We start from the raw sequence: 27,271 nt of genomic DNA on the forward strand, positions 1-27,271 counted from the left end.
TTGCATCTGTTGTTTATGCAAAAGATACTGGTTGGTGTTTTTTCTTTCCTTCTAGTATGGAAGGGGGGAGACCACTTTCTGGGTGATTGATTAGTCGAGGACCCTGATGTGCTGAAGGGGTTCATACAGCTCACATGAGGACAATAAGAATGGACTGAAGGACTCTGAACAAGGACTCTGTGATGAATGTCAAGATTCAATACATCATCAAGGCTACATGGAGTCGCATGGAGAGTCAATGCTGCTGAGGAGCTGCAGTGTGATACATTCTTATGTCTTTCTTGTGTTATACTATGCAAATAGATGTGTGCTGTTGTAATTGTAGTCTGATATTATGAGTGACTGTATGAGTACTTAATGTAAAATGTTCGGTTATGAGGTAGGTACATTTGGGGACCTCAGAGTTTTTTGTTCTTTTCTCGATGGATTAGGGACAGATTGATTGATAGATAGGCGACAGGTCCTTATTGACGGTCCGATGGGTTGACCAGCCGGAATTTGGACATTATTGATTTTCTTTTCTGAGGTTTTCGAATGTATTTGCTAAAATCATAATCCTATCAAATATAATAGTTTCGCTTGTAATATGGGGTACAATTGGACGTGATCCTTTCAAATATAATGGTTCCTCTTTAGATTCTGGGGGAAAATTGGACTGGAATACAATATGTGGCCGCCTGGGGCAGAGGGGTCGCGAGTGAGTTTTTTCCTATCTTGATTGATTGATTGATTGATTGATTGATGGTCATTCTAGAAAGACAATACTGCCTGATAGGTTTTTTCACTCCCGCATTCCATAAAAGTCGCTAAATGCTACATTTAGGTTGGAGATTTATATATATATATATATAAGTGGAACTAGATTATGTTATGTTTATAACCATTGTTCATTATGTTATTCTTTTGATTTTTGAGACTAATTAGTCCCAAAGGGGGGAATATGAGGTGTCTGGAAGGTTCATATAAAATAATTTGGTCAGATATCTCTTTTTAATATTCCTTTTAAAACAATCTCATATATAGGTTATTGTGTAGAAGTGTTTCCCACACTTCTGGGATGCCTCTCATGAGACCTCTACATTCCATAAGGAGGCCGGGGTGTATTCGGTTGCAATCCCACATCTGGGATCCATTTTAAATGCATACATTTCTGTTATTCTATAGAAAATATATTAATCACACAGAGGCCCTAACTGTCAGTAGGAGTGTGGGAACCTCTGCTGAGTTGTAAGAAAATTACCCACCCTATGATTTTGTCTGGATATTCAAGTATTTAAGGAGAAGCAAATTTCATTGGAGTCAGAGAGCAGCAGATCCGAACACAAGCTCTCTCCGGACAAAGCCAGGCTGTCCGAGCGACACTGCTATTATTCTGTAATAAACTTCTTAATTACAAATAAACTGTGTCAACGGAGTCGTCATTTCATCATCGGCACCTCATCGCTGAGACAAAGACACCTCATATGGAAACACGTTCACGCCACGTAAAGTAAAATAAAGAACATGTACGACTTCCTATTTTAACAGTTATGTTGAAATAAAAAAACACAAATTTAGGATTAAATAGCATTTTCCCCCCAAATGTAAAATTAAAAAACATTAGTTCATAAAAAGTAAATTATTTTATGAATAAAACATATTTTTTAGATATTTATATATATTTCTTATTTATATTTATACTTTTTTGTAGATATTTAGTCAAATTATTGAGTCAGTTTCTTGACAGAAAGTCACTTTAGGATTATAAGTCACATAAAGAAAGTAATAAAGTAAATAAAGAATTAATATAAATTCAAAATAATGAAACTGGAAATGAAAAAAGAAATTAATATAAAATAACATTTATCACCTTGAGTTTGAAATTGCAAAACAGTTTCAGATTAAAATAGAGTTAAATGTTCTTTTTGAGATAAAAGTATTGTGTATTATTATTATTATTATTATTATTGTCTTGCTTACTTTTATGCATTCTTCATGTTGTTGGAATAAAAAGGCAACTTTAAGTACAACATTTATAGGTATTAAATGTCAAAATTTTAAGAACATTATAAGTCTTAATAAATGTCAAAGATATAAAAGTAACATGTCAACAAGACTTGACCTCGGAGTTGTCAACATTTTCAATAAAAAGTTTAAACTTTATTCTGAGATTTTTTTTAAAAAGTGTCAGAGGTGCTTGACATTCTTTAAATTAAGTTAATACCAATAAAGGTAAGGAACTTGAGGCATAGCAATAAAAGATGCTTTATTATTCTATTATTCTTCAAATACACAGCAACCTTACATGAATTGTAAAATACAATAATGGAAAAAATTTGAAGATGCATTAACATATTATTGTGGCACACACACTTATTCATACCTAAGTATTAAGCAGCCAATCTTCAGACATGTTTTGAAAGGTTGAAAGAAAGTGGAGACATGCCGTACTCACACTGACCGTAATTAGCTCAGTATTGAACCAGGGACATGAGAGTGCAGCAAACTTTGCTCTGAAACCGCCTTAAGTTAAACTAAAAACTTGGATCTTTAAATCCCACACGAACCTGCAGCTCTCTGATCTCTCGCAGTAGTGGCTCTTCTGGGATATTAAACTGTGGAGTAATTTAACACAATCATCATACAAATCTTTGTGCATTTATGAATTTTAAGTATTAAATTATTTTAGCCTTAATGCCTTGATGCATGAGTTACCTTAATTGCGTACTTGTACGACTGCTCTGCTTCGAGTTTCCTTCCAGTCTGAAAGAGTATAGAAAGTTTAACTAAACAGCATTATTATCATTAAGGATACAAAGACATTTAGATTATTTATTAAACTTCCAGTGCATATGTCTAATTTAAAGTTACTCTAAATATTAATAATAATAATTTCCAATTACATTTGCCAATTACAACCTCGAGACACCTTTTTGTAGTCACACAATTGTTCTACCATGGTAAAGCATCCTGCACTTGGGTTTATGTTTAATTATTGCAGGTATGAAGCTGCACCAGGTGATCCAGGAGCAAGGTGCAACCCATTGTTATAATTCTACTGTGACTCACCTGTAAACAAACCAATGCCAAGTAGCCCCAGACTTCAGGGTTTCTGTTATTTAGGACATTGGCTTCAGTCAGAGCATCCTCTGCCTCAGTCAGCTCCCCAAGCTAATGCCACCAAAAGATTGAAATACATAAGAATACATTCAGATTCAGAAATATGCAAGCAAAGGTATGAGGAGAGGACAGACTTTAAAATGAAAAGCTTAATTTACAGGTAAAGGTTTATCCTACCTACAGTTGAATTTAAAGAAAATTGTAAGGGACATGTTTGTCAAGGCAGTCTTGGAATTCAACCTTAATATTGGCGGCAAAATGATTTAGCATTCTATTTAGTACTAATATGGTCAGTTATTGTATATGCCTTTTCTTTTCTGGATTCCTGTTGGGCTGTCTTTAATTTTTGGACTTGGAACTAGTCATTGAGGAGTCCAAACTATATAACTCTTTTCAAACAATATCTCAACTTCAGTGATTGATCGGAAATCCAGTTGCTAAGCAATGCACAGTGCAGAAGTGTTTGTCTTGAGCGAGTGCTGATCAATGTTAAACATGAACACCTTCAGAATTAGTCAGTGACAGGTTAAAAATCGACTGGTGTGCACCAGCCATTAGGGAGCAGTCATTTAATTCATAGATCAATACTGAAACTGTGAGGAGGTATACGGGAGTTCATGAAGAGATCAATAAAGTAGATGTTTAATTGAGCGTATTTTATTCTATACCTAATTTTATTACGTTCCAACACTGGAACAAAGTGGATCATGAGCTTGTTGGACAACCGATTCCATAATCATGGGCATAAATATTGAGTTGGGTCCTTTTGTGTAGCTATAACAAGCTGAACTTTTCTGAAATAGGCTTCCCATATGATTTTGAAATGTGTTTGAAATGTTAAAACAATATTTGTGAGGTCTGGTAATGGCTTGTAGTTCCAATTCATACCAAAGGTGTTTATTAAGGCTAAGGTCAGGAAAACGAAATTGTATCAGATTTCTAATTGGCTAAAAATACCACTGATCAATAACTGCCTTTACCTGCTTAGGTAAGGATAAACAGCTTTGTTCCAACAGTGAAAGTAACACACATTTACTTGACATTAAGGCATACAGAAGTGATGCCATGACCAATTGTAGACATGATAGCCACTCACCCTGTAGCAAGCACTGCCCAGACCCAGCCAGGTGAGACAGGAGGGAGATCTTTTGCAGGCAAGAATGTATGTAGACTTGGCTTTTTCATACTGTAATAGGTTCAGAACTAAGATTAAACATGCCATAAAATAAAAATGTAGAATTAATTGCATTTGTGAATCTCCTTACCTGTCCTTTCTGTAAGTAAATGGATCCCAGTCGCAGGTAAATGAGATGTGTGTCTGAAGCATCAGTCACAAAGTCCAGCGTTCTGTCATAACACTTTTGAGCTTGATCATAGTCCTTTAGAGTGTAGTGCAAGTGACCATAGAGTGCCCAAATGTCATGGTTCTAAATGGAAAATAAAAGTTAAATAAAAAAATTACTTATGATTCTGGTTAGTTGACTACCAAAGTGCAAATGTAAAGGTTGGTGGAGGAGGAGCAGTGATGGCGGACAGTTTTACAACACAGTAACACTTTAAAATTTTAGACAAAATCTGAGGCAAATCATAAAAACGTCTGGTGGCAGAGTGTCCAAACTCTGTTGGTTAGCCTCAGGCTAGTGAAACTAATGTTCTACATAACACACTGTGTCGCATACCTGGAAGTTGTTATTGAGCGCCTCTTGTAGACTCGCCTCAGCACTGCTGTACTCTCCACGCAGCATATGCAGGTGGGCCAGGGCCAAATGATACAAGCTGCTTGGCCCTCCATCTGGACACAGCAACTCCTGAGCCAAAGCCCTCTGAGCCATCTATAGAGCACACAAAAACACAAATGTGTCCTAATTTTTAATATACTATTATAGATTACCAATAGTAGCAATGCACTCTGATTCAATACGTTTAAAGTGCAAATGTCATGGCAGTCTTGAGATGTCAGTTATTTCTGTTCTGTTTCAGTGATTAAATGCTTGGCCAATGTTTGCCAAATTAATTTAGTGATGTAGAGAGAACAGTGTTATCTTTGACAAGGTCAGAAAGCAAACTGAAACTGTAACATAGTTCGATATGCTGTAGTCTCAAGTGTACTACAAATCCCAGAAGTTTTAGCGCTCACCAGTCAGGACAGAGGGAGAAGCACCAGGCTACAATCGATTATGGCATTCTGGTGGACTGAGTAGCTGGTTTGTTAAGGTCAGTCACTCTTGCCTCCTTAGTTTTTGCTGACAGACTCAGTTTGTGAATCGCGAAGCCCGGTGCCTCTCCCTCTGTCCCAACCAAAGTAAAAAAGAGGACAACGATTCAGCTAAAACAATTGTTTGGATCTGATTAAATACTGTGATGTTTTCTTTATTTTTTAATATGACCTTCCTCCTAGAACATATTCCATAAAAGTGCTTTTTGTTTGCATTACCACTTGGATATGGTTGATATCTGGACTGACCTAGGCAGTGTGACATACTGCCTACTTTTTTGACCCACACTTTATTATTATTAGACCACTGACTTACTGTTTTTAGTGTTTTTCTTACTTTTTTTTATTCTGGTAGACCAATACTGGTAGACCTTACAAAGTTATTAGCTATTAATCCGTGTGTTCATTAAAATGAGTCAGTTTTTACAGAACTTACATGCATGAGATGAAAACTAGTCTACATTTGCATAATGCAAAAATATTTCATTGGTTCCAGGAGCATACTGGCAGTCGTGTGCAATGTGTGGTGCTCACCTGCAATGCAGAATTCTGTAGCAGAAACTTCACTGTCTCCATGTAGATGGTGGCGCTGGGTCTGGTGGTCTGTTGATGTTGTAACAGGGTAGGTTCAGGATCATTTGTGGAGTCACCCTCTTCTGCTCCTATAACATGGTTGTTTAAAGACTTGGTCTCTTTTTCTGTCTCACCATCCTCTTCCAAAGCGGGAGAAGCTAAAGGGTAAGTGACATTTTGCGATAAATGTAACAGTAACCTCATACAATCAGTTACAAATGGCAAAAAAAAAACTCTGTTAGGAACTATTAGGAACCGACAGCTTTACTGATACTGTACATGTACTGTATAAGTCAACAATGATAATTTATTTCTGATACAGTATTCTTATCCTCTATAGATTAACTCACCTGGTTTGTTTACAGGGTCAGTCAGATACTTGCTTTCCTCTTCTTTCTCCTCACCATATCTCTCAACATGAGTGGTACACACCGTCTCTGCTGTGCAAACTGGGCTGGTACACACCATTGATGCCCTTTGCTGCTTGGTTGCATTTTGGAATGCCATCTCTGCCTGGATAAAGTTCTCTTGTGCCAAGTAAAACAAGCCTATGCACATATGGGTACAGTCAAAAGCTAACATACTGAACAAATACTCATTTCTGCAACAGTTCTTTTGTGTCCTATAATGATTAAAATGCATACTTTTCGTCCTAAAAACCGCAATACCAAAACAGGACGGGGCTTATTTTATGCATGACAGCTTTTAAACACATGCTGATGTAAAGCTTTCTTGACTGTGGACACTGTCACTTGTGTTGCAGCAGTTTGTCATTTATGGCAGACCTATTTTTGTTAGGCTTTGGGTAACATCTGACCATTTGAACACATTTCCTCTTAACCTAAGGGGCATATACAAGACTGTTCTGTGTACTTTGTGATGGGTGTAGTCAAACTAGTCATATTTATATGTATGTAAATGACTAGCCAATCATAATCACTTAGATAAATCAGGAAGTCATGCCAAAATTTATTAACATTATATAACTTTACACAACACTCAAATTCATAGCGTTCTATTACTATTAGCTGTCTGTACAAATGAAACATACTATTTTTAAGCATAATTTCTGGTTCTATTCCAGCCTTACCAAATACAGTCCAGGCCATCATGCTGTTTGGTTCAATACATGTTGCCCTTTCGAAAAAGGTCTCAGCTTCATCATAATGGCAATTCATTTCTGACAGAATCCCACACATGAGTAAACTGCAAAGAGACAATTAGTAGCAAATTTATTCAGGTTGAAGACCACATAAAACCATATACAGTGGTACCTTGAAACACACCGTCAACTGGTTCTTGGACTGGTATTGCGTTTGAAAGGCGCTGAGTTTTAAGAATGTATGGAAAACCTGTTATTGCAGTCCATGGTCCCATGGAACTGCATATATTTTAGGCTAATGTAAAATAATGGGGTTGTTTTTGACACTTATGCACTGAAACTAACACAGATATAATATAAAAACACTGAAATACAATTGAAAACAGTTAAAATCAATAAGAAATACAATAAAACCCACTTTTTACCTTTACTTCTTTAATGTTTCATTATGCTTCTTAATTAGTGGAGAGAACTTATAAGCAGTAATAATTAAGAGAGGTTTAGTCTTTCCTTATTGTTTTTTTTTGTGTGTATAAGTGTATATATAAGTTTTAGACTCTCAAAAAAGCTGATTCTTATGATTTCTCAGAACCCCAAGCTATAACACAAGTTTAAAGGTGAAACAGGAAAAACACAGATAAACACAGATACAGTGTATCACAAAAGTGAGCACACCCCTCACATTTCTGCAAATATTTTATTATATCTTTTCATGGGACAACACTACAGAAATAAAACTTGGATATAACTTAGAGTAGTCAGTGTACAGCTTGTATAGCAGTGTAGATTTACTGTCTTCTGAAAATAACTCAACACACAGCCATTAATGTCTAAATGGCTGGCAACATAAGTGAGTACACCCCACAGTGAACATGTCCAAATTGTGCCCAAAGTGTCAATATTTTGTGTGACCACCATTATTATCCAGCACTGCCTTAACCCTCCTGGGCATGGAATTCACCAGAGCTGCACAGGTTGCTACTGGAATCCTCTTCCACTCCTCCATGATGGATGTTAGACACCTTGAACTCCTCCACCTTCCACTTGAGGATGCGCCACAGGTGCTCAATTGGGTTTAGTCCATCACCTTTACCTTCAGCTTCCTCAGCAAGGCAGTTGTCATCTTGGAGGTGGTGTTTGGGGTCGTTATCCTGTTGGAAAACTGCCATGAGGCCCAGTTTTCGAAGGGAGGGGATCATGCTCTGTTTCAGAATGTCACAGTACATGTTGGAATTCATGTTTCCCTCAATGAACTGCAGCTCCCCAGTGCCAGCAACACTCATGCAGCCCAAGACCATGATGCTACCACCACCATGCTTGACTGTAGGCAAGATACAGTTGTCTTGGTACTTTTCACCAGGGCGCCGCCACACATGCTGGACACCATCTGAGCCAAACAAGTTTATCTTGGTCTCGTCAGACCACAGGGCATTCCAGTAATCCATGTTCTTGGACTGCTTGTCTTCAGCAAACTGTTTGCGGGCTTTCTTGTGCGTCAGCTTCCTTCTGGGATGACGACCATGCAGACCGAGTTGATGTAGTGTGCGGTGTATGGTCTGAGCACTGACAGGCTGACCTCCCACGTCTTCAACCTCTGCAGCAATGCTGGCAGCACTCATGTGTCTATTTTTTAAAGCCAACCTCTGGATATGACGCCGAACACGTGGACTCAACTTCTTTGGTCGACCCTGGCGAAGCCTGTTCCGAGTGGAACCTGTCCTGGAAAACTGCTGTATGACCTTGGCCACCATGCTGTAGCTCAGTTTCAGGGTGTTAGCAATCTTCTTATAGCCCAGGCCATCTTTGTGGAGAGCAACAATTCTATTTCTCACATCCTCAGAGAGTTCTTTGCCATGAGGTGCCATGTTGAATATCCAGTGGCCAGTATGAGAGAATTGTACCCAAAACACCAAATTTAACAGCCCTGCTCCCCATTTACACCTGGGACCTTGACACATGACACCAGGGAGGGACAACGACACATTTGGGCACAATTTGGACATGTTCACTGTGGGGTGTACTCACTTATGTTGCCAGCTATTTAGACATTAATGGCTGTGTGTTGAGTTATTTTCAGAAGACAATAAATCTACACTGCTATACAAGCTGTACACTGACTACTCTAAGTTATATCCAAGTTTCATGTCTATAGTGTTGTCCCATGAAAAGATATAATGAAATATTTGCAGAAATGTGAGGGGTGTACTCACTTTTGTGATACACTGTACATGTGGACCTTTCAGAGTGGATCTGACAGTTATTCCACACAAATGCAGATTTGTCTCATGTTCGCATGATGTTTTACCACACTGCTCAAGCCGGGCGCTAAGCAAAGCAGCAGTCACACACACACGTTGAGTTTAAGGGTACAATTTTCTCGACGAAGGGCGTTGAGTTTCAAAGATTTTGAGTTTAGGGGACGTTGAGTTACAAGGTACCACTGTATCTAAATTCAAAGACCATATGTCTAAGAAAAAGCTCATCCAGTGTCTGTATTTTACCTGGGTACGTGAGCTTGGTCGATGGAGACAGCCAGATGGAAACACTCCTCTGCCTTTAAGTAATCAGCACTGTGCATATGAAGTGCTCCGTAGTCAAACCAGTAAGAAGCATTGCTCTGATCTCGAGCTAACAGCTACAAAAGGAGAAGTGTTTGGAAAGTGTTCAGTCTAACACGCAACAACTCCCGTCAAGCAAAAAAACAAGTCAGATATACCTCTTGGTAATAGTGAGCAGCTAACTGGTAGTCCTCGTTTAGCAGAGCCTCCTTGGCAAAGTGTCTGAGATGAGTGCAGTCCAGTATGGACTGAGACTGGACATCCTGAGGATTGGCTGATAGGGTCTTCGGAAAGATCAGAGAGAAAAGCTTTTTAACAATGTTATCATGTTAAAAAAAACATGAACATCACTTACAATTAATGTTAACATGTGAAAACCAGTTAGCATAAGCTTCAAGGCTACATTAACACCAGCTAAAATGAGTGACATTCTGATTTATTTCAAATTTGGTTATATCATAAAATGTTAAAAAAATATATTAAAATCCAAAGACTCCAATGGCATACATGTCAAATATATGTAGACTTTCATCTGCACCTGTAGCTAAACAGCTAGCACAATTAGCAAACACTTAGTTTACGATTATATTTGACTGCACAGCACTTTAGTCCCTAATAGCCACTGTAATGAACATTTTAGTGCTTTTTTATGTGTAAGCAGAGCATTTTGTCTCATCATGCTTCATTAGTCTAATTCACTGCAAGCTGTTCAGTTCGGTTGCTCACCTTATTAAGGGCAACATGCATTTCATCCACCAGAAAGATGTAGAGTTGACTCAGGAAGGCTTGTAGCTGCTCTTTGCTGGTAAAAGATTCAGTTCTCAACATCTTCTCACGAACAATTCGTACCACTGAGTACTGGTAAAAATTAATCACCACAGAAATAGATCAATTTGGGGTGAAAACAGATCAATACTGGGTTCAAAAGTCTGTATGCCCAGTTTTAGGTTTCTCCTGCTCCCAACACACCCAAACCTAAAACTGTGCAGAGCAGTAAGCCTTCAGGAATGAAAATGGGAAATCCAATAATAAAGGGTAATTTTTTACTCTCATTTGCTCACTTTCATTTGTTCCTTAAAGGTGAAATACTGCCCGGAGCAGTTGAGTTCTCCAAACAGTTGGCTCTTGCGTTGCTCTTGGGTGGAAGGATCCAGAAGCTTGGCGCCAGGAACAAATGCAGCTCCGAACATCTGCTTGTACTGCTGCAACACCTGAGCTGCCACACTTGCTATCTGAGCCCGATACTCCTGCACAGCCTGTAATGCAATCATTTTCACACTGATTTGATCTTGCCACAAGCATTTTGAGACAGTTCACTGCCCACAAACAGCTTCAGAGTTGCCCATCTGCAGACCACAGACCAGGGTTTGTCTAGGTGTCTGAGTGGTGTATGCGTTTGAGCCAGTATATTCATTCATTTGTCATCTGTTTGGTCCAACTAATACACGCCCCCTCCGACACATGTCCAGTATCCAACTGCATCTTTTCACCTACTTAACCTAGTTCATATGAGGCTCAGTTTCGCGCATAGAGAGTCACGTACTGATCCCCATTATAGCCAGCATCAGTTATGAGGAACCCCCTCCGCCAGCCAGTCTACAAAGAAGCCACGAACATCATTGTTCCTGTAGGCGTTCAGCCTGCTGCTAACGTAATTTAAACAGGGTCTTACTCGTTCAGCTCCTGCTGGACGTCGGGGAAGTGGAGGCCTGGGTGGAATCAGCTCCCTCACCCTGTAGCACAAACAAGTCCAACATTCATTTGAAATGAAACATAAATATGACACTTATCAAAAACAAAAAAAAAATGTCCTGTTACCGTTGTGCCAGCTCCTCTGGAGCTCTTCTTGGTACTAGAGGTTTTTCCAGGGTTATTTCAAAAACAATGTATGATCTCGAATCTGCGTACATCTTTCAGAATCACATTTTCTTATTAGCGGTGTATGAGTAAGGTAAAATACAGAATTTTTTTGACTGATCTGGAGTATTTTTGTGCTTAGATGAACGTACCTGGCCTTCTGCATTCACTTGCTGTTCATCCTCTGTCATGCTTTCAGTTTGACCTAGCTTTCCTGTCTGTACATAGAAAACAATACAGCAATATAAAATGATATTTTCCATTGAGACACTGCCTGACAACATCTCTGTGTCCTTGTATAACAATAGGAAAGTCTAGAAAGCTCTGTACAGATCTCAAAAAGCAGTGTACAGCCCAGGAATGTTACCAAGAGCAATTTCTACCATCCAAAAAATACCACAAAAAAACAGATCTGCCATAAATTAGGAGATAGTGAACACAGCATTCACTGTTCACAGTCAAACAAGCATCTACAAATATTTACTTTTCTCATTCAATTTTCTTCAACTGCTTTATCATGGTCAGGGTCTGTTCTGCCAGGAAACATAGGGCACAAGGCAGGAATACCCTGGATAGAACGTTTATCCATCACAGGGCTTCAACCACCACCAATCCCCCTAGACACAGCTAATCTTGTTGGCGTAGATGCCTGGTCAGCCTATAGCACTACTGAAATTTAAACCCGGATTTCAGCTGTGGTGGGCGATCATAATAGATCGCCACATCACCCTCTGCACCAAATATGCCACCTTTAATATCAACTATAATATCATGTCATATGAGTGGACCTTCCATCGTTCTGATATCAAGCTCCAAAGCCCTTGTGCCCATTATAGGCGCTTTCGGCGATGGACAGGAGTTAACATGGGCACTTGATTAGCCTGAGCCTACACAGCCCCATACATAGCTGGGTCCGATGCGTCAACACCAGTATTAAAATTAAACATTAATACATCCCAGAACACAGTTGTTTTGAATAGGCATTGCCGTGCACATTTTGGGAGATTGGTCCTAGTGTTTTGGCTAATCAGTGTATATTTTTGACATAATGTGCCTCAGGCAGCTGCACCATCAAAATCTCTGCTGGTGGTGTAATGAATAATGACCAGCCCCACCATTTCCCGCATTCAGGCCACCAATCTGCTGCTTATGCCAGTAATTGCTTTCTGAAGCTTGTTTTCGTTCCAGATCCGGATCTGAGGGTTAGAGGCATTTAACTGTATACAGCATATATATACTGTATATAGCAGGGCATAATTGGGCATCTGAATTTCCACACAGCTTAAGAAAAGAATATGTTCGACATTTAAAACCTTTTCATTGCATTGCATCATGTGCTTTTCAGAGACGCTTGGTACTCTTGTAGTTACAGAGGGTGGAAGAAGTTAATAGGGGATGTTAGAGAGTGGTCACTGACACAAAATAGATCTGAACCATCCCAAGTTTTCTTTTTATAAAGTTCACTTAACCTTTGGAGCTTTTATTATGGATGCTTATGGATGGATACACATCTATGTAGTGTATCTGTAAGACTGTGATGTTCCACTTGAATCCAGTCAAGCCTTACTACACTTATCCTAACAGCTGTTCAATATTTACAATCTGATTAAAAAGTAAAACTAATAAGGATTGGAATTAGATGTACCTTTTTGCCTGCCTCTTTGGCATCTTTGCCTCCCTTGTAGGGCTCAAACGTTTTGCTGGGTGTTGCCCTGCAGGAGGTTACAGAAGAGGATGGACGAAGCCGGCTCTGTGCCATCATGGCCTTTACGACCTCCCGCAGAACGCTCGTGTTCCTCTTGGTCTTCAGTGTAAATTCCCACAACAGATAAATCCAAAATCATGATACAATGCAGTTGCAGTTCTCAATTATAGTTAATGGATACAATAGCACATGTCATTACAAATGTTGTGAAATAAGAGGAATAAAGTCAAGGAATTCAGCTCCAATCCTGGATACCTATAGTCTACACATAGGCCATAACACAACTATTAAACTACTAATTCACTGGAAACATAAACATTAGTAACACAAGTAAAAATATCTAGATTAATTTGTATATGTTAATCTAGTCTGATTTTGGTATTTTTATAATTGTATGATGATATTCTCTGCCTCTCTTACCTTCATTAGAAGTTCCAAGTCAGAGAATGGATGGAGTCTATATGCTCCACGAATACGCCTGACACCTGGGTACAACAGTGGAGTAAAATCTACATATGCCACTCCATGGAAAGGGATCTGGACCTCATCTTCTGACTGCTGTTCACAAGGACAAAGTAAGACCACACATTCCATACTTCTTTACATATGTAGTATTAGTGACCACCTATTCTTGCTGAGATATTCAACAGACAAAAGACACAGAGGCAAAGAGTTATAATTTAAAAGGGGTAAATTCTAGTGAAAAGTTTACATACAATTACAAAATTGAGTTGAAGTTGAGGGCTTGAAGATCTCTGAGATGGCTATTTAAAATACAATCAATTAGTCAGCCAAAATAAATGGATAACCATGGGTTTAATAACTTGTAAAATTGTACAAAAGCTTTAGAAGTATCAATAAACTTGAAAAATGGAAAGTCACTTCAATCCATAGCCTAGCCAGGAACACTGGGTGTAATTTGGGAATAAAGCCTTAATGTAAATTTTGCATCCAAAAGCAAAGTCAGCACTCCTGCATTGAACATCTACTTCATTTGTCTAATAATATTGATACATGGTTTAAAAATGGAAGTACATTTGGTTCTGCTTACAGATTTTTCTCTGCCTTTTCCTTTGCTGACGAGCTGAGGAGATCTCATCATTTCCACTGGCCACAGCCTACAGTCGACAATCATCTGGCTCAAGCTGAGAAATGGAAGTACACTGTCAGTAAAAAGAGCATTTTAATATTAAATAAACATTTTACATTACCTAGAATTGTACAGTAAAAATGTAGTCATTGGTTCAAAACTTAAAGCTCGTCTTGTTTTGATGAAGTTGATTTAAACAATTATTAGAGGTTCTCCCAAATTTTGTTGATTACCTACAAACCCCCCGCCTGTGTTGGACCACACTCTAAGTCAATGCCTTGACAATACTACAGTGCAGAAAATAATATATTGAATAATAGTATAATAGAGTCAGACCACTATAACCCTCAGAAATGTAGGTCTTTCCTATTATGAAATTCTGAAGAAAGCCAAGGTTTCAGTAAGTACAGTTTCCTACACTATAATATGACTGAGGTCCTGTGATGGATTTATGCCCTGACCAGGGTATTTCTGCCTTGCCATTGATGTATCTGAAGTTTTATATGAAATTTTTTATTCAGAAACCTCTTTTAGAACATATTAGTTTGTGTGATACTCGTTTCTCTTCAACTGTTAGTTCTGTAGAAATTATTTTTCTGTGTGCCCCTCTTGGGGCATTCTCACATCTGGATTGCATTACTTGGGAGGCCTTGTCCACTGCTGGTGCTACGGGTTATGATGGAGAATCTGTCTCTTCTATAGGAGATGGTTGCTTAATGTATACACTCTGCCGCAGGAGCCTGGAGGCCCCTGGTAAGATCAGATTTCTATTGGGTTCTCTTGGTGCAGTTGGAAGTTGGGAGCCAAGTCCTCTATAGACCACGTGTCCAGCTCTCTTTCTTTGTGTTTGAAAGATATTGAAAACAGATGTTCTCCTGTCTGTAAATCCTGAGTATTTAAGGAGAGGAGTTTCGGCTGAGAGCCAGAGAGAGAAGATATTGGCCTACTCCTCTCCCGATCAACTCGAGTGTTCGGATCGATACTGTTTTGGTTTGAAATAAATAATTTGCTTGTAAAACCAGGACAGTGTCAACGGAGTCATTTCTTCATTCCTCGTCTACATCATCGCTAAGAAAGACACTTCACCATGTCAATGTGAATACAGCCTAAGACCTGCTGGTGCAGCCAGCCCAATAAGTGCTATTTGCAAATTTAGTCTAAAACCCGATTGACCCCAAACTGTGTGGACAGTAGACCAAAATATAGTCAACAGGAGCTGTAAAGGGAGCTAAGACGTAGAACTATGGTGTAAAACCTACCATGCAACTCCTTTTGCATCTAAGTAGCATCGGCGCTCTGTATTCCAGCTCACTCTTTTCTTGTGCGTCTCGGCTTCAGTTCTGAACTCTCGGTCCTGTTACACAAACAGTCTTATCATCTGTCCCTGCATGAACATGCACTGACATTTTTACACTGAAATGCTCAGTTCTTACAGTTAAAGTTATATGTTTACATACAATCCTTCATAAGTGAAATTGAAGCATTTAAAAATATAACAAAATCTCCTTAGTCAACATACCTCTAAACTGTTAAAGTCTCCATCTTCATAATCAGTCGGCTCTGCTTCTATGACTTTTCCAAAGATGAACTTGGCATCTGAGGCCAGGAATGTGCCAAAAGGCCACTTTTTGGCTCTGGGCACTGGCTCTTTCTCTCCACCCATTTTTAATAAGCCATTGGAGAACAATAAAGTTTGCTCTTTCTGTAGGAGTACATTTGTGAAAATATTTATGAAATAAATCACAATATAATTCAATTCAACACACAGCATAAAGGTATACAGGGCTAATGAGACGATACTGATCAGGGCTGATACTAGCCTAAACACTGGATGAGGATGGGATTTGATATTTTCCAGATCAAATAATAAACAAAGTGTTTACATGTTTACCAATGTGTTACATCAGCTTTTCTTTAAACAACATCTTGATATCATTTGAAAACTGAGGACACTAATTATTGCAGTTTTTTTAATTGGACAGCAGACAGGCCATTATAGCATCCGAGCTCTTCTCAGGTCTTGGTCTTTACAGAAAGAGATTTCTTTGGATTCTCTAAATCTTTAAATAAGGTTTTACACTGTAGATGGTGAAATGTGTAAACTACTGAACACTGAACTTCCCCAAACATATTTTTGATGATTCCACAAATGATGGATATGCTGCAGGCATGTGAATCCAATTATAATGAGATGTTAGTTTAATGTAGTAGTGTTATGTCTTCATACCTCAGCTGTGATGGGAACTTGCAAAGCAGCTACATAGGTGGACTGAGGTGCAGTAGCTGGGTTCCACACCTCGGGTACAGAGTAAGCTGTCTCCACTGTGACCGTCAGCAGGTTAGACTCAGAAAGCTGAACATCTGACAGCAGTGGCTCTTGCACGCTGACTGACACTTCTAGTGTTGGCTGTGAAAACAAATGATTTACAGTCATGAACAGATACAAATGCAGGTCTAAAAAATGGGGTCAGGGCTTTGTGCAGGCCACTAGAGTTACTTCACACCAAACTTGTCAAATCTGTTCTATATAAACCCTGCACACAAAGCCAGGCTATATTATATTGAGTCAATATAATATTATGATATCCACACTATTAATAAAGTGAAAAAATATTTATGTAAATACATTGCATACCTGTTGGGTTCCTGAGCTCTTACCTTATTTCCATCCTGTGAAACAATGTCATTGTGTGATACAGGGTGAAGGACCACAGTGGAAGACACACTGCACTGCCCTGTAGTTTAAATATATAAAACAGTTTAAAGTGCTGATAGTAGATGGAATCTTAAAATAACCTCAATCTTAAAGACAATAGAGTGTTCCAAAAACAATAAGCTTTAGGAATGACCTTTGCAAGACCTGACTTGAACTTAATACACTGGCTGTAGCAAAAAGTCAAGTCTGTGGTAGAAAACTAACAATTTGGTTGAATCCAAACCAACAGGTTTATACAGGTGAACTGATAAAAGATCCAAACACAGTGATACTAGAAGCTTGCTGATTGCTATCAAAAGCAACTGACTGATTTTGTCTGATTTTCAACAAACCCACAATGCACTTCTAAATGTTTCACAAAAATGCATGAATGTAAAAATGAGTATTTTGAGGATCCCAGAAGGAACAATTGCTTCAATACTTTCTTTCTTACTGTATTGGTCTCTTAAGAGCATATACATGTATTTTATATGCATTACATTATGCATTTGCATTATACAGGATGAGCTTATGTTTAGGTCTTACCATACAACAAAGGAAGCAGGTCAACAACTGCCTGGCCCAAAACCAAAGTCTTGTCCTCTTTTTGTTTTTTTTCTTTTGCTAAGACCTCAAGCACTGTTACTAGTGAGCACAAAAGAAATACAGGTTTGTATGAGCACTTTCTTTAGGAAATACCAAAAAGGAACATTTAATATTAGGCCTACATTATGTAACCAAAGGTGTGAGTTAACCATGAACTTCTTGGACACATATCAGCTGGTCGGGCATCTACATACAGATGTTACAGATATACAGATACAGTTATTGCATTGCGCCCAGTAAATCTGGGAAGGCCGAACCCACTGTGACCTCAACCAGTATAAAGTTTTTAAACTGAAAGTGGAGTACATATGAACATGATGTAATGCAAGGCAAAGTAATGCTGTAAACCATTGGTTTACACTCACATATGACAGGTTTATGCACCAGGTCATCCACAGTATGTGCCCATTCTGCACATTCAAAGCTACAGCTGAAGTTGTAGTTCACACTCTTATCTACAGTTGACTCAACGTTTTGTGATTCTCCCAGCATCATCCCATTAAATTCAGCCCGAACAAAGCTGACAAAGGGCTCATTTTTAGTACCGATCTGAAATAACAAAAAACACACTCTAAGTTGGTCACAATTTTGTATATAGAATGAGCATATCAAACTTTTTTATCCCCCGACTGATACCATTACACCTCTGGACATATTGACACACGTTCTAGTCCTGCCTAATAACTTTAACTAATACTACTGTACAACTATTTCTACAACTTTCCTTGGGTTTAATCTTCTTGCTTATAGTAGGACACCAAGTTCACTCATTGTTTAGCAATAATCCCTGTTTCGTTTATATCAGTGCAGTAGCCAGTTTACTTTCTGTATGTTTTTAGCAGATAGAAGAAAACTAAAGCACTTTAAAGTAATCCAAGTAATGCCTTTTTACTAAATATGATTTAGTACAGCTGGTGGCTACTTTGTGCCTACATAAAGGACTGGTCTGCACAGAGCACTGGTCCTAAAACTATCCAGCACATTTGTTTAAAATCCAGTGGGAGGTTAGGCAGTTGTAGCCTAGTGTTTAAGGTACTAGATGAGTAAGCATAAAGCTGCTGGTTCAAACCCCACCACTGCCAGGTTGCCACTGTTCGGCCCCTGAGCAGGGCCCTTAACACTGAATTCTACCTTCTGCTGTCAGGCTATACAACCAGCACCGCCCCAAACACAGATAAACACCTCCATCACAATAATTCACATGGTTTTTAGTGCAATAACTTTTTAAATATGTGCAATACCTACTGTACCTGCTGTACTTTGTGCAATACATTTTAATAACTGTGCAATATTCGGTTCACTTTCTTTAAAAATACTGTTTATATTTTTGTAATTTTTACTTTCTACTTTTTAATATATGTGTACATATATGTAAACACTTTGTATTTTTTATTTTTATATTCTTGAGAGCTGCTGTAACACTGCAAATTTCCCCCCCGTGGGATAATAAAAGGCTATCTTATCTTATCTTAATTTCGATTTATTTCTAAATTTAACATTCCATATTATATTAAAAATATATCATATGTTGATTGGATATATTACAATGTTATTATCATTTTTATACATATTATGCTGTTGTTTCTTTATGTATTCATTTTACTGTTATTTACATTTTTGGCATTTTGCAGACGCTTTTATCCAAAGCAACTTACAGTATATAATCTAAGCAATTAAGGGTTAAGGGCCTTGCTCAAGGGCCCAACAGTTGAAACCTGTCAATGGTGGGGCTTAAACCGGCAACCTTCTGATTACTGGTCTAGTACCTTAACCACTAGGCTACAGCTGTTATTTTGTTTTTACATTGGCAGATATTTGTCACCTGCAGTGTCACAATAAACTGTTTTTAAAAAGGATGACTGCTTCAGAAAACAGTTTTCACATGAATGTAAAGTTTATTAAACCGTTACTCAATTTAATCATTCTTCCTAAGTGACCCACTCAAACCTATTGCTTACCAGATTATTTCCTCGTAATACAGTAATCTGAACTGGAACGCAGATCGATCTCGGATTGGAATCCATGTAGAAAAACTATATAAATAAAATCACAATCTAACCTGTTCTGTACTTATAAACAACGCTTGGCTTTAAGCGTCCGTGTTTCTATGGTAACAACACCAGATCTCGCGATATCCGTGCAGCTCTCGTTTTGCTGTTGACTGGAGTGAGCGGTTGTTACGTATACGTACTATTTTGACAAAGTTTCTATCTAGTATTGTAGTATGCGTCGCGCCTCTGCAGCACGAGGCCGATGGGGCACTCATACTAGCGTACTGTTTAGAAATGTAGTATAGGGTACACACGAGAGAAAGAGCGTCGTGTATTTTGTCAGGCGTATTTTGATAAAGTAATTAAAACGAACGAACATGTACAGTTACATACAAACCTATTCACCACGATGTTGTGTAAAATGTACATGTATTTACGTTGTTTTGGTCAGAAACTGCTGAATGAAGTTTCCTGGCGGGTTGCTTCAGACTAACAGGACAGTGGAAGTGCTGTGTAAGGTGTTGTGTTTATGGTTGTTTGGATATAAATGGCGTTTTATGTTGTTCAGGTGTGTAATTGAGCTGTTTCCTGTGTTAGGAACGATGTCTGCACTTGTGGATGAAGCGATCAAACTGTACAAGGCAGAGGAATTAAGACTGACTGAAACTATCCGACAATACAAGGAACTTATACGTTCTATGTAGGTGTTACTGTATTTCTAAATCATGTTTTGAGCCTGTTTTTAGATAATTACTAATTAAAACATAAATCTTGACCTAAAGTTTGATTTAAACATGTTGAATTTGGCAAAAGGATGTAGACCCCTTACTTATTTGTTGTTCATGTGTCATAGCCACACTCATTTTATATCAGCCATAACATTTAAACCACTTACCAAATAGAAGCACTTTGTAGTTCTACAATTACTGACTGTAGTCCATCTGTTTCTCTGCATGCTTTGTTCATCCCTTTCATGCTGTTCTTCAATGGTCAGGACCCCCACAGGACCACCACAGAGCAGGTATTATTTAGGTGGTGGATCATTCTCAGCACTGCAGTGACACTGACATGGTGGTGGTGTGTTAGTGTGTGTTGTGCTGGTATGAGTGGATCAGACACAGCAGCGCTGCTGGAGTTTTTAAATGCCGTGTCCACGCACTGTCCACTCTATTAGACACTCCTACCTAGTTGGTCCACCTTGTAGATGTGAAGTCAGAGACGATCGCTCATCTATTGCTGCTGTTTGAGTTGGTCATCTTCTAGACCTTCATCAGTGGTCACAGGACGCTGAGCATGGGGCGCTGTTGGCTGGATATTTTTGGTTGGTGGACTATTCTCAGTCCAGCAGTGATAGTGAGGTGTTTAAAAACTCCAGCAGCGCTGCTGTGTCTGATCCACTCATACCAGCACAACACACACTAACACACCACCACCATGTCAGTGTCACTGCAGTGCTGAGAATGATCCACCACCCAAATAATACCTACTCTGTAGTGGTCCTGTGGGGGTCCTGACCATTGAAGAACAGCATGAAAGGGGGCTAACAAAGCATGCAGAGAAACAGATGGACTACAGTCAGTAATTGTAGAACTACAAAGTGCTTCTATATGATAAGTGGAGCTGATAAAATTGACAGCGAGTGTAGAAACTAGGAGGTTGTTTTAATGTTATGGTTGATCGGTGTATATAACCATTAATAAACCATTAAACCAAGTAAATAATATGCTTCCAATTTTGTGGAAAGAGGTTAGGGAAGGCCCTTTGCTTTTCCAGCATGATCGTGCCTCTGTATACAAAGTGAAGTCCAGAGTTTGGTATGGGGAATCCCTATTGGCCTGCACAAAGCCCTGACCAAAACCAAAAAGAACATAAATCAAAATTACAAAATAAAAAAGTTGATTTGTCATACCCAAACGTTTCCATACAACTGTATCAATAGTAGGCATGTTTAAGTTGGCAGTATACTTTAAATTGCAGAACAGGCAGTTTGGTTTACAGAGCTTGGGAATGAACATCAAGACATGGTACACATTTGCCTCATTTTCTGCATCTGAGTCAGTTCGTTTACATCCAATTGCATCTTCTGGAGTATGAAATGTAGAGGTTACAGAACATTGGTTTATTTATGTGAAATAAAGATTAGGCTGAAAAAACATTTATGTTGTGTATACTTTTTTGCAGGAAAACACGTGTGCAGGGCAATGACGAGGAAGTGCCTATCAACATTAAAGATAATGGTAACACTATATAAGTTTTTCCTCTGCATGATATGAGCATCATGGAGTGTTGTTTTTGGTTTTGTTGTTTGTGTTAGCAAGTTAAAGTTTTTAGAGGTTATGCATGTGGTAAAATACAAAGCAACTGACGGGAAACCAATGAACAGGTTGTCTGGAAAAATGCATTTTGGAAAGTTGAGCATTTAATATAAAAGAAATTTAATCATGCATATCTTAATACTTGACCTTCTGCATAAAGAGACAAGCTGGAGATGGATGGCTGTGACTTTTCCCAAAGATATTTGGTCATACAACCTTAAACTAACCATATTCTTCCAGAATAATAGCCATCAACAAGCAACTGGCACAATCCTTGCCCACTTTACTTGTAAATTAAATGTATGGGCAATAATAAACAACCCCAGGGTATAACACTACTGCTGGACAGAATATACAATGTTGTTGGGTTTTAATCCTTCTCTTTAAAGATCATTCTGTTCATTGTGGCCAAAAAGGCCAAGATCCCATGATCCCATTTCTGTTTTCAATGCCTGCATAAAACTGTTGGACACCCTTGCCAATTGATTTAGTAATTAACCACCTCTTAACCACTAGAACCAAGGTCATGCTGTTTTTTTTTATGCCTGCTGCACTTTCATTGCCCATGCTATAAGTATAAAGCACCTGAATGGCCAAAGGACAATCAGATCTGTCATGAAACAAAGGTGGTATGTTAATGGGTAATAATTGCCGTTTTTATTCATTGTTAGATGTACATAGTTAGCCATTCATTTCATTTAACAAATTATTCTGTTGAACAAATGACTGTGTAATAGCCACCTAATGCACTTCATGTTTTTCAGAAATTCCTTTGAAAGAGAGACAAGAGATTGAACTCCTAGAACAAGCTCTGAAAAAAGCTTTAAAAGTTCGCAGCAGCTCTGCAGTGTCAAAGGCTCCTGGTGCAGCTTGCCAAGAAGAAGATCATTCAAATGCCAGTCTCAATAAAGCAGCTATTAATGGTGCTGGTAAAGATACAAGGAAAACGAAACAGCAAATGTTATCATCCACCGAAGTGAAGAAATGCCATCAGCGAGGAAATCACACACTGCACTCTCGAGTCAAGACTCGACCCACCGTTAATGGAAAGCAATTAGCTACAAAACTGCTACCAGTCCAAAAAAATCCAGAAGCAGATTCCCAAAAGAAGCCTGGTTACAAAGAATCAGACGGCCTTAATACACCTTCTCAAAAAGAGCAGACCTCACAGTCAGACCAGGAGTCCAAAGTTCAATGGTCAGGTTCATCTCTCTTGTTGAGTAGAAGTTGTAACTCCTTGTTTAAAATATTCAAAAAATTGTTTCATCTTTTTCTGATTCAGGGTGCCATCTCCACTGATACCATTATGGCAGGGTCAACGGGCCAAAAAATACAGGTCAGTGTGTTTGTACTCTGTACTCTTAGTCTATAACAATCAAACCTTTGGGAAAAAACTTGCCATTGGATTTGAAACTTGACACCAGAGGTTTGTTTTATTTGGCCACAGGAGCATCAGCGAGGTCAAGCACTGATTTTTGGCAATAAGGTTTCCCTGCAGTTTTTGTCAAATGTGCCGGATAGGTTTAAGATCAGGTCTCTGTGGAGAACAGTCCTGCTCTTGCACACCTATTTCTAATCTTTTTATGGACCCTGTTTTGTGCTTTATGGGATTTGTTATCTGTTCCAAAACGAGTTATTTGGCTGAAATTCGTTTTTATTATTAGATATTATATGCCAGGGAAAAAACACATTTCGCAGTGATTCCCTGAGGGGCATTGCTACTGCTGTGTAATTTGTCTAGTGTGATCTTAAGAAAGAGAGAGAAAGTCATGACCGGTGACAGCACGCTGCTTGGTTTTTGTTATTATTTTATTTTAGTAGTAGTTTTTTTTAATTAGGGCGGTTGAGTGCTGCACTGGTAAAATCTGGGGCTCAAATCTAGCAGCGATAGTGCTTGGGAGGCAGGTCCACCTGGTAGGGTTGCGTATATATATATATATGGTAAGTGGAGCTGATGAAATGGACAGTTAGTGTATAAACAAGGAGGTGGTTTCAGTGTTATGCCTGATCGGTGTATATAATACCTTGAATTGAGATTAAATCGAAGCATCGGCTTTCTGGACTGGTCTGGGTCCTTGTTCTTCCCATGGCTGCGTGGGTTTCCTCCCACAGTCCAAAGACATGCAGTCAGGTTCATTGGAGAAACACAATTTTCCATGACTATTTTGACATTAAAAACCCAAACTGATGAATCTTGTGTAACCTGTTTTGTCATGAATGTAACCAAAGTGTGTAAAACATGACATTAAAATGTTAATAAATAAATATTTACCTAATGTCTCTATCACCAGGCTATGGAACAAAGTTCTGACCAGACACACTAAGCCTGTACCAGAGAGAGACCAGTTTAGGAAGAGACTTGCCAGCACTGTATCCTTCCTGAAGTCAAATTAAGACAGCTTATTTGTTTTTATAAATATGAATAAATAAATATTTATTGGACTTATTATACCTGGTCCTACTTGCTGCCCCAAAAGAAACGTTACAATTATGTTTGGGCTCCTTGACTTGGACTCTCCTGTGGCGACAGTTCCCAACGGATTGGCCTTCTGTCCACACAGCGGTCATGGAAGCAGAGTTAGATGTCATCACCCAGCTGGCACTGGACCTGACTCACTGCTACAATGCAGAGCTCCAGAACCTCCGACTGGCCAGCGATCCGGGTACCAAATCCGTTAAAAAAGCACAAATTAGAAAAATTGTAACTTATTTAACTTGTTTATCTTGTGTGTGTGCAGAGACGTCCATGGAGAGGGAATATGAATCTCTTCTAATGCTGGCAGGCTTGGAAGAAATGATGACCAAAGTCATTAAACATGCCAGCCACCTTAAAAAAGGTATTTTAACTTCAAATACTCCAGTGTCACATGGCCAGGCTTTACCTACAACCAGATGAGACTGGAGAACCTTATTTGGTTTGGGACACAGCCAGGGAATCACTTGTGTGCTGTTTTAGTTGCTGTTTGATTGGCATTAGTATTAAAGTAAGCTCTCATGACAGAGTTGTTTTGCATACTTCAGACATACTTCAGTTCTATACTATGTACCAAAACTATTTGGACACCTGACTGTGAGCTTGTTGGACATCTTATTTAAAAAAAACAAATGATGATAAAATAGAGTGACCTTTATGTGAACAGCTGTGAAGGCTTCTCACAAGACTTTATAGTATGCCTGTGAGAATTTGTACCTATTCAGTCAAAAGATTACAGCATTTGTATGGCTGGACACTGATGTTGGTCAAGAAAGCTTTAATTGATGTTCCAGTTCATTCTACAGCTGTTCAGTGGGCCTGAGGTCAGAGCCCGTCGACCTCCCTCTCTCAGACACAGCCATTTGTCTGTTGGATGCCCTCGAAGTCGATACCACTGTTGCTTTGGTATTTTTTATAGCCTTACTTGTACTTTATTTGAGAAAAGTGATTGTAATAGTCTGGATATGTTAACGATTTTCAGATCCTTTGTTTTCGAGTTGTATGTATTTGTAAATGTAACATCCATCTCTGCATTGGATTGACACCCTGTTTGGGGGATTTATACCCTGCACCTAGTGTTTCCCTTGGAACTGGACCTGCCCACTTGTGACCAGGATAAAGAGGTTGATAAAGAATAAAATAAAATCACAACAATTAAGTAACACTGAGTGAACTAGGTTGACTGATTCATGCAAAGTATTCGTTCAAATAAATGACTCATCTACGATTCTGCCATCTCTATATAAATCTACAGCTATTAAGCTGATGAAGATCTACATGTTTCCCCACAGACTGGGAGACAAGACTGGCATGGTGGCATGGCTCATTGTGCCCTCTGCGAAGTACAAATAAGTGGTCAGACCAGGAGCGGTGCCTGCCCTCTTTACTGGTCTACAGCAGTGAAGGTGACCTGGCTGAACTACTAGCTGAGAGACTGCACATTGATCATCTTCAGCTGGAGATCCGTCTGCACCAGGTCAGAGCAGATTCCTCCCACAGGTTTCATAATGCAGTACCAGAGGTAATTCACATTAACTATGATGATCAATTTGTTGTCTTATTTGTGTGTTTTTTTCTACAGGCAATGTGTGATACACTAGTGGATTTGGACCCTTGTGAGGCTTCGGCTGTGTGCCCCAGTGCTACTGTCTTGCGTGGTGTTTATTCACTACTTGCAGAAGGTAGTGCCTACTTTCCTAGCCTGGTGTTGGACACTGAACCAGCTCAAACATAAAAAAGATGACATTTACATTGAGGTGTCTTTAATCAACTTTTTTTAATCATTTTAATTCCCTGATGCTGGCACAGCCTCTGCCATATGCACGACACTCGCAAAGGACCAAATGCTTTCTTTCACTGGCCAGCGGCATATTCTTATAAGAGGAAGGAACCAATGAGCTCTCCACAATCCTCTGGCTATGTCTCAACCAAGCTGTGTGTGTGTGTTGGGACATTTTGTAAATACAATAAATTAAAGAATGTGTGATTTGTTAATTCTCTTGAGACTTTATTTAAAAGTACAAAGAAAAGTTTTTACTGATCAGTTTCATTGTAGTTTGTAAACATATTTAGAATGTGATGCCTGCAACACACTCCAAAATACAGTGGTAGCCTAGTGCAGCCACTGTTGGGCTCTTGAGCAGGGCCTTAACACTGTCTGCTCCAGGGGAGCTGTACAATGACTGACCTTGTTCTCTGACCCCAGATTTCAAACAAGCTTGGATATGCAAAAAAAGCATTTCATTGTACTGTACACGTGTATATGTATGTATGACAAATGAAGGCATTCCTCTTTTAAATAAGAGTGACAAGTTGATATCAAGAATATCAAAGTCACAGTGTTCTGAAATGTGCCACAATAAGCAGGTGAATTGGGTATAAAGGCGGATCTACCAAAGGAACACTCTTTACAAGCAATGATTGGTCATAGATCACCACTGTGTTCTGAACTTCATGAGAGAATTGTCAATTATTTTAAAAAATTGCATATAAGCTTATAATTAAGATATTTTACCATCTACCGTAGATAATATTGTGAAAAGATTCAGGGAATCTGGAGAAATCAATCAGTGTAGTGCAAGAATGGGATTGCAAGGCTTTAAGGTTGAATAGATGTTCAACATCAAAAGTCAAAATAAACTATAGTTCAGGTTCACATATAATTTAGCACATTGTAATAAAGCTGGGTAATTAAAGGACTCTCTGGTCCTAAATAAAGTGATCTTTCTAATGTCTGTACAGATGTGTCTGACAGATGTCTCCTCATCTGCTTCCTATCTACTCTGCTAAATACCCTGAATCAAGAGCCTACAGCTGCTCTAATTAGGCTGCCAGCTTGTGTTCTTTTACTATTAACAACTTCTTGGTTTTCTGCTTTTTTTAACCTCACTTCACTGCGGGAGCTGTTGAAGAAGCTGACTGGGAAGCTCATTGAGAGTTTTTGTCCTTTTCAAAGGGGACAGTTAGTTTGAAAGCCGACAGTTTTAAGCTG

The 27,271-nt window shown here is 38.9% G+C and overlaps 2 protein-coding genes across 4 annotated transcripts; one reads left to right on the forward strand and one right to left on the reverse strand.

Annotated features, from left to right (window-relative positions):
* Positions 1–2,220: 2,220 nt before the first annotated feature.
* Positions 2,221–20,006, reverse strand: cfap70 (cilia and flagella associated protein 70; the record flags this gene model as incomplete). The annotated part of the gene is made up of 26 exons (XM_062985030.1): positions 2,221–2,594; positions 2,695–2,742; positions 3,049–3,150; positions 4,196–4,285; positions 4,365–4,526; positions 4,779–4,931; positions 5,849–6,045; positions 6,238–6,435; positions 6,978–7,093; positions 9,491–9,624; positions 9,706–9,831; positions 10,274–10,405; positions 10,609–10,803; positions 11,220–11,280; positions 11,366–11,457; positions 11,557–11,622; positions 13,050–13,208; positions 13,530–13,667; positions 14,161–14,254; positions 15,459–15,553; positions 15,719–15,901; positions 16,427–16,606; positions 16,858–16,934; positions 17,441–17,539; positions 17,866–18,049; positions 19,929–20,006. Coding segments are annotated over 26 exons (3,240 nt in total), but the record flags the coding sequence as incomplete, so codon positions are not given.
* On the forward strand, positions 19,730–26,274 carry LOC134336280 (uncharacterized). 3 transcript variants are annotated; one of them, XM_063019003.1, is made up of 11 exons: positions 19,731–19,849; positions 19,943–20,004; positions 20,089–20,191; positions 21,673–21,728; positions 22,571–23,003; positions 23,089–23,142; positions 24,098–24,176; positions 24,337–24,469; positions 24,545–24,643; positions 25,572–25,756; positions 25,862–26,274. In XM_063019003.1, the coding sequence occupies exons 3-11, from the start codon at positions 20,094–20,096 to the stop codon at positions 26,012–26,014; spliced, it is 1,290 nt and encodes a 429-aa protein (XP_062875073.1). In that variant the 5' UTR covers positions 19,731–19,849; positions 19,943–20,004; positions 20,089–20,093; the 3' UTR covers positions 26,015–26,274. The 3 variants fall into 3 exon arrangements, with proteins under 3 accessions (XP_062875074.1, XP_062875073.1, XP_062875072.1); XM_063019004.1 differs by having other exon boundaries at positions 19,730–20,009; XM_063019002.1 differs by having other exon boundaries at positions 19,731–20,004.
* The last annotated feature ends 997 nt before the right edge of the window (positions 26,275–27,271 follow it).

Source organism: Trichomycterus rosablanca, chromosome 22, assembly GCF_030014385.1.
Source record: "Trichomycterus rosablanca isolate fTriRos1 chromosome 22, fTriRos1.hap1, whole genome shotgun sequence".
Lineage (NCBI taxonomy): Eukaryota > Metazoa > Chordata > Actinopteri > Siluriformes > Trichomycteridae > Trichomycterus > Trichomycterus rosablanca.

Excerpts from the sequence above, each read along its gene's own strand:
- LOC134336280 (XM_063019004.1), top strand. The coding sequence starts at position 20,094 with ATGTCTGCACTTGTGGATGAAGCGATCAAACTGTACAAGGCAGAGGAA. Across the intron at positions 24,177-24,336 it reads GGAAGAGACTTGCCAGCACT|TTCCCAACGGATTGGCCTTC; the intron begins GTATCCTTCCTG and ends CTGTGGCGACAG. Across the intron at positions 24,644-25,571 it reads TGCCAGCCACCTTAAAAAAG|ACTGGGAGACAAGACTGGCA; the intron begins GTATTTTAACTT and ends GTTTCCCCACAG.